Here is an 11,267-nt window from a genome sequence, read left to right on the forward strand (position 1 = left end):
GTCTTTATGATGCAGTAGTTGCCATGTTTGTCACTCAGTCTGAGGCTTGCAGGCTCAAACAGCCAAATATAATAAATCCTTAGCATGGCTTTCTTTGAAAGGGAAGTAAAAGGCTGTGTCATACATATGCGGCTCATAAAAGAACCCTATCTCCAAATGAGAGGGCTCCAGGAAAAATTTACTGATTATTTCTTGCCTATTTAAAAATGGAAAATTACAGTATACGGATTCCTCACTGACAATTATATCTTAAAAATACTAAAAAGAGCAGATTTGTCTGCATTTGTCGAATGTGCATCATCATGCTTACAAAAAGGCACTTTTCAGTGCCAATAATTTATTTTGTGTGCACAAGGTTAGAATTTTGAAGTAAAAGGGAAAGGAAGGAATCCGTGTTCTGAAATTTATCCTTTAAAAATTCAGTTCTGAAGGTAGTACAATGGGCACATATGGGTGGGGTGTGTGTGTGTGTGTGTATATATATATATATATATATATATGTGTGTGGGTTTGTCCTATCCTCATGTGTAATCTACTCAAATGCGAGATACGGAGAAGATATGTTTGGTCAGCTGTCTGAAGACAGGTGTGAACTTAAGTGACACCAATAAGGCATCACTCAGGAGGCAACTAAGCTAGGTAATAAGTGGGGTGACCAGTTCCTTTTCCACTCCATTGCACATATCACTTACTATTAGCGTATTACACTAATCAGACTTCAGGTGTATACAACAGTTGTTGTTCTTCCTTTGACAAATGTCGTAAAGTGAGATGTACTGGCTCATAGATGTACATATCAACCAGAACCTCAATCAGAGATGTCATGATGTTGCGAAGGATATTACGATATTTTTTATGGAAATAAATTATTTTCAGCATCTCTAATAATAAACAAGTAACTTGGCAAGATGTATGTTTACATTAACTAGGTACTACTCAATACCTATGGTTAGAGACCACAGAATTTAGTATTAATTTCGAAAAGAAATCGTGATAAAAATATATTTCGTGTTTTATCGCCAATTAGTTAGTTGTAAGATTATCGCAATAATTTTGTATAAATTGGAAAGGAATTTTTACCTGAAAAAAATAACGCTATATTATGTAATAGAGGTAAAAATAATAATAGAAAAGTTTTTATACATAAATTTATTTTACATTTATTCTGATCCTATGCAAATTTTAAATAATTTTTATTAATATACAATAATTTGAAAAAATACTGAAAATTAGCTTGAAATATCAAATTAACATGATTTTGTAGATAGATGCGCTGAATACCGTAGTTTCGTATGATGGAACAGTTATTTTAACGGGATTACCAGTATTTGCTTTATGAAAAAGCATGTAAAATAAAAATACTGTAGTACTATTTTAGTATTAGTAGTACAACAGGCGTGCAATAATAATTATGGTTACACATATTATAATTATAATACTGTATATATTAAAACAAATACTCGCCCAGAACGTACTTCAGAAGCAAAATTCTAACTGCTGGGTCATCCACCATTTCAATAGGAATATTTGCACTCAAAAACATTTTCGTAGTATTCATTACAAACTCCGGTTTTTTCTTGGCTTTCTCCTGAAGATCGAACGAACCTTTGAGTTGTCTTTTAGGAGCTACACTTTTTTTAAGATGCACATGCTCTTTATTTTTTAAATAATGTTTAGACACTGTCTCATTTCTCCCAGTCTACCTGCATATTACAAAACTTACACATTAAAATGTTAGTCTCGGATACATAAAGACCCTCACTAGCAAATTCTGTAGCTCTGGAATGAACTGTAACTGTCAATGTTTGAGCCATCTTTACAACTGAATATCGGAAAAATGCTTTGGCCTTACTCTATTTTGTATAACATCTGCCCCCCCCCCCTTTTTTTGGGGGGGGGGGGCACTTTTCAGATGGACAGTAAGCTACCTTCTTTTCCTTGTTGAATAAGAGTCTGGTCATTCCCACTCTGTGCGACTTTCGACATTTTATTAATTAACATATGAAGGGTATACGGGAAAAACGAACAATGTCACATTTCCATTAAGGTTGAGATATTGATCTATTTTGGTACATTACTGCTAAATTTATTGGTGTTTCTATTTGAAATGAAGGAAATGATGAACGTATCCGTGGTTTTAATTTTCCTTTACCACTTTTGGTAAAAATAACACTAAAGTTTATAGTAATAGACATTGAATTAGATAATATCACCCTTAACAGCATTGTGACATTGTTCGTTTTTTCCGTGTACCCTTCATATGTTTTAAATTTGGTTATACTTTCTTTCCCATTATTGCGGTGCATTCCGTGACTTTGTGAACAGATTTTATTACACATAGCAGAGAGTTAATATACCTGGATATCAATTTATCACAACAATGACAATTGTAACACAAAACTCTGTTTTCTAATGGAGTATTTTTCAGTCGGAAGATTGGGGTTAGCAAGCTAATACTATGTAGAAATCAGTCTTCCTATCAGTTATTATTGTATTTAGTAGATGTAAGCAGTGTAGTGCAGTAAAAATATTGGATTGTACGAGGAAGCAGAAAGATTAAGGAGACTAATTGATAGTGTGGAATGAGAAGAAAATAATTCTATGAATTATAAAACAAGCAGACAAGATGCTACTTGTTGCCAGTTGTTTCAATGCGAAGCGCTGGAAGATACCATCATGCAGTTTGGATCCGATGAGGAAGCTGATAACATAAAAGGAAGTGAACATGATGCATGCTCTAAAAATCATTGTAGTGTATTCTTTTTATATTTATTATAAATTACTTTTGTAACATAAATTCATATATTTTTAAAAAGAAAAATAAATTAAGAAGAATTACGGTTCAAAATGTGGTAAAATAAAAGTAAAATATAGTAGAACTCCAATTATCTGGACCCCAATCATCCGGATTGATTTGGGGGAAAATACAAAAATTAATACTGTACAATAAATCGTGACTTCAAACAAACATTATGCTATTCGAGATGTTCCAAGTAAAATACAGTACAGATACTATACAGAATTATGTACTGGATTAAAATAAATCTGTATACAATACTGTATCTTAATTTTTACTTTTATTTACTTTAACAGTACAGTACATACATATCTATGTTTGCTTAGTTTTTATCAATAAAAATTGGGTTTTTACTTTGTCAGACATAATTTTTTCTTAATTATTCCTCAGCTGTTTCAATTATCCGGATCTGCCCGCTTCCCTATTAGTTTGGATAATTGGAGTTCTACTGTAACTATAAAAGCCCCTGCTCTCTGTTAAAAGCATGTGTGCAACCTTTCGCATAAGAAATAAATGTTGAAATATTGAGGCAGTAGTCTACTTCAGTTAATTTACGCAAATGGAAATGAAACTGAAGTGCTGATATAATTTAGTTTCGACTTGTAGAAATTATATGGAAAACAATGACAGAGTTACAAAGTCCTTTTTGTTGTTGTAATTTCCATTTATTACCTGTTTTAATCAATCTTAGAAAATTATTAAAGATCACGTACATATAGGTTAAGATCAATTGTTAAGATAGAAATTATCTAATTTGATAGATGTAATACACCTATACATTTTATTGAAGAACAAAATTCAAAGCAATATTTTAAAGTAAACAAGAAAAAAATATTAATGACATGGTCTGAAAAAATATGTAATCCAGGTACTTCCCAAATACTGTATTGTTTATTTTAAATGCATTTTTCACACCAATTTGGTATTTTGTTACAATACTGTAACTATTGAGCAAGACCTAATCCTTTTGATTCTGGAAGAATTTCTTCTTTCCCACAGGATCCGGTATAATCTGCAAAAAGAGAATACGGTAATCTAATTACAAGCAATTCTTAAGTGTCATACAGTAACAAAAGTGTAAGAAAAATTATGCTATTGGTGATGGTGAGATCTCAGAATGGCTCGGTGGATCAAAAGTTTATGGAGATAACCTACCCAACTGCTCTGCTCCATGGGAAAAACGATCATAATCTCATTTCTGTTAAGGGTGAGATAATCTAATTCAGTAATTATTTATTGCTGTTCCTGCTGAAAATGAAGGAAACGATGGCAGTATCCGTGGTGATAATTCTCCTTTACCAGTTTGGTAAGGACAACACTAAAGATTGCAGTAATGTACTGAATCAGATAACGACATCATCCTTAACAGAATTGTGGCATGATAGTTTTTCCCATGTATCTTTCATATCTCATGAAACCTAGTGGACAACTTGATGAGATGTCAGATATGTAATAAGAATAACTGCCCATCATGTTTAATGATAAAAAATCGGTAAACATAAATAGTCAATATATTTGCCAGCAATCACAGTACACTGAAGGGGAACTGTGTACGAAGGACGTGAGTATAGAAACTTATACAGTGAAGGACTCTAAATTCAAATTCAAGGACAAGTTGTATTGAAGAGGGCTGTGCAGGAAAGAATATTTAATGTATTTGCCAGTTAATTGTACTCAGTATACTTTTGCAAGTGGTTTTACTTTTAACTGTGTTAGCAATTTTCATCCAATAAGAAATATTTTGTTCATTTTACAGTTTTTAGTTTCGAAGATAATGGTATGCATGTTTCGACATTCCAAGATATTTTTAACAAGTCTAAATATACAACGCGCGTCCATAAAGTAACTTTCCCACTCGTCCCACAGCTAGCAAACCATATGTTGCGTGAAGCGACTATGTGTACATGATAGAGTAATGTCCCGGCTTGGCGCATGCACTAGCGGAACTTTCCAAGTGCTCTCAGTAGCTTCATTGCACTGGTTGAAGGTGGACGCTCCTATTCCAGCTCCTACCGCGTGTGAATTGCAATCAGTGATAAAGTTTTTGAATGCATAGGGCATAGCGCTGATTGAAATTTATCGTCAGCTGTGCCAGGTCTATGTGCCTAACGTCATGAGCAAGCAGATGGTGCGTTGCTGGTGTTGACAGTTTCCAGCAGGACGCCAAAATGTGCATGATGAACGCAATGGAAAGCCAATCATCATCACAGACGATCTTGTAGAGCAACACACCAATCTGCTTGCTCATGACGTTAGGTCCATAGACCTGGCACAGCTGACGAAAAATTTCAATCGGCGCTATGCCCTGTGCGTTCAGAAACTTTATCACTGATCGCACTTCACACACGCAGCAGGAGCTGGAATAGGAGTGTCCATCTTCAATCAATGCAACAAAGCTACTGAGGGCACTCGGGAAGTTCTGCTAGCGCATGCGCCATGCCAGGACATTACTCTATCACGTACACACAGTCGCTTCGTGCAACATATGGTTTGCTAGCTGTGGGATGAGTGAGAAAGTTACTGTATTGACGTGCTTCGTAAGCTATTTTTATGAAATCTCTGATAATTTAGAAAGAATATTAAAAATCTAGTACACAATATGAAGATTTTTTAAATTTTGGACCTATTAAAATATGAATTCAAATTCTTTATTCATTTTGCTGTATTGCAGAACATGATTTCAAAGACACATCCAAATATTACAGTATCATCCAAATAAGACTTTAAAAAGCGATTTTAAGTTGGTACTCACATAAAATAATATAGCCTACATTCTGATAATTTATCTTATCTAATCATCTTCACGAAGTAAAATAGCGCGCGCGCGTGTGCGTGTGTTTTTTTTTTTTTTCACTGTACGTGAACAAACACTTACTGTTTCTTGCCCTGGTTTCCAACCTGCAGGACACACTTCTCCATGCTCATCTGTATACTGAAATGCCTGAACCAATCGCAATGTCTCATCTACACTGCGACCAACAGGTAGATCATTCATTGTGATCTGACGCAAAATTCCTCTTCCGTCAATAATGAAGAGACCCCTAAAACAAATATGTAATTCTTTTTTAATACTTACACACCACGCAACTAATAAAATCTAAGATATCTTAGAACTTGATACAAAATGATGAAATATACAGGATATACTGTACTTTAAAATAATAACTATATTTTAATTTTAGAAGGTCGTTCTCTCTTCATAAAACTTAACAGCCTAGGTTTAGTTTAAGTGAGGTGCAGAAGGAAGAGCAACATTTCCTAATTTTAAAAATGGTATTACAATGAAGGACTTATTCCAATTAGTTTAGATAACTGATACTGTTCTTAGAATTGTCTAAAATCAATAATTAAATTACGTACCTTAAGGCATGCCCCAAGTCTTCCAAGAAAACGCCATAGTCTTGAGATATTTTACGTGTCAGGTCAGATAACAGAGGTACAGTAAGCTTTCCAAGACCACCATCTTTCCTTGGCGTGTTAGTCCATGCATGATGAGTGAAGTGAGAATCTACAGAACATGCTACAACTTCTGTGTTGATTTTCTTGAATTCTTCAATGCGATCATTGAATGCCAGAATTTCAGTTGGACAAACAAATGTACTGTAAAAGAGTCAACATTTTAATTAGTCTGCATTTACTAGAAAATAATTACTGAAGAGTTCATTGATATACAAGATACTTACAAATCTAAAGGATAGAAGAGCAAGACCAGATACTTTCCCCTGAAATCGGACAATTTTAACTGTTTGAACTCTCCATTAATTACCGCACTGCCTTCCCAATCAGGAGCTGGTTTCGAAACTGAAACAATACAAAATGTCAATAACTTAACTGAAAACAAAGTCAGACCAGGCTTAACCATGGCAATGACGGCACAATAATTTAATTTTCGTAACTTATTTTCGGCACAAAAATCGAAGCTTAACCCAAATATTGCCGAAACTAGGTATATTTTCTTTAATACTATACCGGTAATCAAAAATTGAAAATATACAAATAATGGCGATCTTACTTTAGAAAAAAAGTGTAGCCTATTTGTAACACATTCTTTGAAGGTAGATGCCCTTTTAAAAGTACAGTGGCAATTTAAACTACTGTTCAGTACATGGAATTTAACTACTCTTCATGTTACATAGTTTCAGGAACTATAGACTGTAATGAAAAAGAAATTTACAATGTAGCCTGTGATAAATTATAAAATAACATTGTTAATGAAGTGTAATTAGCATTTTTTTTTTTTTTTTTTTACATAAGACGCACTTCTCATGACACCAACTACACCACGTTTATCTTGATATGAAACTAGACAATTAGTTTCATCAAGTTTCTAATATCCATGTAGATTTGCTGGTGACCTACTTAGACCCCTTTTTGCGTTTTTCTTCGAAGTCTCTGAAATGCCAACAGCAACTGCCCTCCTGAAAGATAGATGACACAATTTCTCCCCATAGTACCTAGGCTATGTCACTGCCATATTAATACAGTGACTGGTTGATGAAAAATATCACTTTTTTCCTCGTAGAGATACCTGTAAAGGTAAAGGTATCCCCGTAACATGCCATGAAGGCACTTGGGAGGCATGGAGGTAGAGCACCATGCTTTCCATGACCTCGGCACTAGAATGAGGTGGTGTGGTCGGCACCATGCCTCTGACCGCCTTTTACCCCCGGGAAGGACCCGGTACTCAATTTTATAGGAGGAAGCATACAAACTAATATTATCATCAACCCGATTAATTTCTCGCATATTTTCGTTGTATTTCTTTATAATATAATATATCTATGTTTCGCTTTTCTTTTTGGGAGAATCTTTTCACTTCTACTATAGGCAAAAAACTTGATTATCATTGGATGCAATTTGTGTCATTCGAGTTACTTTCTTTCGAAAATATATAGTCATATATGATTATCTTTTTCTTCTTCTTTAGACCCTCTTAATGCATCAGCGGCCAATCTTTTCCTATCCTATTTTCTTTTATAATTCAGTGTCACCTTACATTTTCGATTCCATTGCTTGTAGTAAATTCAAAGAAATATAGCTAAACAAAACTGCGGAAGAAGATGTGGTAAGTTAAGTCAGGGATGTTACTGTAGTATAAATTCACAAATTGTAATTCAACAATTTTTCCCTGGCCCAGATTTTTGTACTTCTTGGATAAGAGTCTAGAAGAACCCTAACGGATCTATGTATCCCAGTCTAGGCTTAATTGCTCCACACCATAACTTGTAACCACATCTTTTGGGCTATCCCTTGCCTTATAAATTTTTGGCATCATGTCGACTAAAGTAGGGCACCTTGGCTCAACAATACTGTGAACTCCTTCACAAAGAGTAAAGTCTATGAACCTCTTATTCAGTCTTTATTTGACTACCCCCACCTATCATTTCAATGAATGTTGTGCATAACGAACTTAAAACGATTCCTAGACATGGCATTACAAGCCAAACATTGTTGGAATTAGGCGAATTTTCCTAGTAAGTTAGGCCTACTTTCACACCTAGAGACACATCCATTCAACAAGAGTAGCTAGGTAGGCCTATGCCTAAAAAGCACCTTCCTTCCAAATTGTGAAAACTGACATATTTATTAGAACAATCTACTACTATCAAATCAGTAACTTCATTTATCAAAGAAGAAAACAAATCATCTACAAGATACAACTTATTTTTAGGTTTATCGAGTCAAAGTCAAGGTAGGAGAAGAAATCTCAGAAGGAAATGAAATAGGAAGAGGAGTACGTCAAGAATTCCCGTTTATTAACTACCCTGTTCAACATTACTTCTAAGATTTAGTGAAAAACTGTTTTCAGAACATGAGGAGTGATAGGAGGAAGAAAAATAAAATGCATAAGATTTGCTGATGATATGGCGTTGTTAGCAGAAGTGGAGATGATACTAAGAGCTATGCTACTGGAACTAAATGACAGTTGTGAGCAGTATGGAATGAAGGTACATGCAAACAAGACGAAGACCATGGTCATAGGAAGAAAAATAAAGACGGTAAACTTGTGAATTCTAAATGAGACAGTAGAGCAAGTGGAGAGCTTCAAACACTTGGGGTGTCAGAAACATGAGCTGCTGTCAGGAAGTCAAAAAGAGGATAGCAATGGCCAAGGAAGATTTTAATAGAAAAAAAAAAGCATCATATGCATGCCTTTGGAAAAAGAACTAAGGAAGAGACTGATGAAGTGCTTTGTGTGGAGTGTGGCAATGTATTAGGCAGAAACATGGACTTTCCGACGAAGTGAAGAGAAACAATTAGAAGCATTTGAAATGTGGATATGGAGAAAAATTAAGCATGTGAAATGGACAGACAAAATAAGAAACGAAGCTGTGTTGGAAAGAATGAGTGAAGAAAGAATGATGCTGAAACTGATGAGGAAGAGAAAACGGAATGGGCTAGGTCACTGGCTGAGAAGAAACTGCCTACTGAAAGGAATGGTGAACGGGAGAAGAGTTTGGGGCAGAAGAAAATATCAGATGATAGACGACATTAAGATATATGAATCATATGCGGAGACTAAGAGGAAGGCAGAAAATAGGAAAGATTGAAGAATTCTGAATCTGCAGTGAAAGACCTGCCCTTGCGCAGAACACTATGATATCTTTTCATGGTTACAATCGAAATGTCATTTTTGTATCAGAGAAACTGTTCTTCAGTCCTAGTAGACTATTTCCATGTACTGATAAAATTTGCCTCTTACTCTTCACAAAATAGCCTAATTCAAGGGAACATCATCTTTACCCTGTGTAATTTTCCACTTCTTCCAAGAGTTCGTATAAAGATAACAGTTCTCTCCCTTACCTCCCAATAACTGTGAAACAGAAGTAAAACCTAATTTTATACTTAAGACTACCTACATTTTGCCACAGTTCTTTACAAAGAACATGGGAAGTTTTTTATGCCTTACTCAAGAATTTTATATAGCCTATTTTAAATGTACTACGATATTTAGAGTATGAAAAATAGAAAGTAATTCGCATTTTTTAAATTGGTCATTAATTTTTTTTATCCAATACAAGTTTGAACTCACTTCTGATCATCCTTGTCGTTTGTCTAAAAAAAATTGCACAAATTTAGCAGAGCTTCAGTTCAAACATTACATCCCAAATAAAGACAGTTATTTTCAACGTTAACCGAATTTCCTAACTGTATGTAATATTCAAATATCAACTTCGAACTTAGTTCAAACTAATTGACTAGGGCTATATTCAAATATTCTCTGCTTTTAAAAGAGTAGTATCAATATTTTCATTAATGAAACAATGAAAATTTGCCGCTTAAATTTCATATCATAATCACCTAGTCACTCAAAGACATACAAAAATAAATGTTAACAATGTGTACTAACTTGTCTATGCAAATAACTGCCACCTGGCATGTCTCGCAATTTAAAATGGTATTTATTTACTCTGCATTTTGTAGCTAGGCTACCTATAATTACTTTAAAAAGTCATAATTGCTAACAGAGCTAGTCATTAATGCTTTTAGAGTTGTTAAGGCAATTTATAGCTTGTTTTGTCTATTATTTACCGGCGAGTCTAAAATTGTACAACCGGCACTTTGATAGCCGTGTAAGGAATCGTATGGTTATTTTGCCTTAGTGGCAGAACTACATAACTAACCTGTTGCGAAAAAGATTACTTACTGACTGCTTTTGTCCAGGTTAATTTATGATCTACATTTCTTGGGGCCCCTTGTGGATAAACAGAGCCTCCTGCAAAGGAGTGACATGACTCTTCTTGAAAATAACCATTAATTTCAACTATATAGAGAGCCCAGATAACTGTTATTGCACACTTCAACGGAGACATGTTGTGATGTTGATAAGGGTGATAAGCTCGAATTTGCCTCGAAGATGGGTAATTTTTCACTACGAGTCTCAAAATGGTTCTAGGACGTAGTTTACAGTTTAACCACCAGATGTCACGCCAAAAAATTGAAGCCGCCACTGTAAACAACTATACACGTTTGTTAAATTTATCTATAGTTGAAATTGAAAATGTAAGACAAATAGGCTCTACGTATACTTTTTCATTTTTATTATGGATCTACTTCACATACTTGTTTACATATGTTCCAGGTCTGTTACGGACCCTTGGTTTTCGTAATCATATTAATTTATATGATTAAGGTGAGACTGACGTTTTTATTCATCAATGATGAATATACAGAGGAACTGAAGTAATTAATGAGTGCACGAGTGCGTATAATGATCACTGACCTAATGCTAAAATGCTTCAGAGGATTGATGAGAAATGTCACGTAGTGGTACCGGTAATAGATATTTGCATATTTTCGGAACCTTCTAAAATAAATACCGGTATATTTTTAAATAGTTCAAAATAATACCAGCAGGTGAATGTATAATGTAATTTACTATTTTACCTCATAGATGTCAGAAAAGTTGTCATGCTCTGATTTTGACCTTGCGCGGGGTATATAGAGCACAGGTCACACATAGTGGAGG

General features: G+C 34.6%; 1 protein-coding gene across 1 annotated transcript; it reads right to left on the bottom strand.

Annotated features, from left to right (window-relative positions):
- Positions 1 to 2,779: 2,779 nt before the first annotated feature.
- Positions 2,780 to 10,887, bottom strand: LOC138710778 (peroxiredoxin-2-like). Its single transcript, XM_069841885.1, has 5 exons — positions 10,446 to 10,887; positions 6,481 to 6,598; positions 6,158 to 6,397; positions 5,673 to 5,838; positions 2,780 to 3,809 (listed from the first exon to the last, which is right to left on the bottom strand). Exons 1-5 carry the CDS (start codon positions 10,609 to 10,611, stop codon positions 3,756 to 3,758), a joined length of 744 nt encoding a protein of 247 aa, XP_069697986.1. The 5' UTR covers positions 10,612 to 10,887; the 3' UTR covers positions 2,780 to 3,755.
- Positions 10,888 to 11,267: the final 380 nt, after the last annotated feature.

This window comes from Periplaneta americana, chromosome 12 (genome assembly GCF_040183065.1).
Source record: "Periplaneta americana isolate PAMFEO1 chromosome 12, P.americana_PAMFEO1_priV1, whole genome shotgun sequence".
Classification (NCBI taxonomy): domain Eukaryota; kingdom Metazoa; phylum Arthropoda; class Insecta; order Blattodea; family Blattidae; genus Periplaneta; species Periplaneta americana.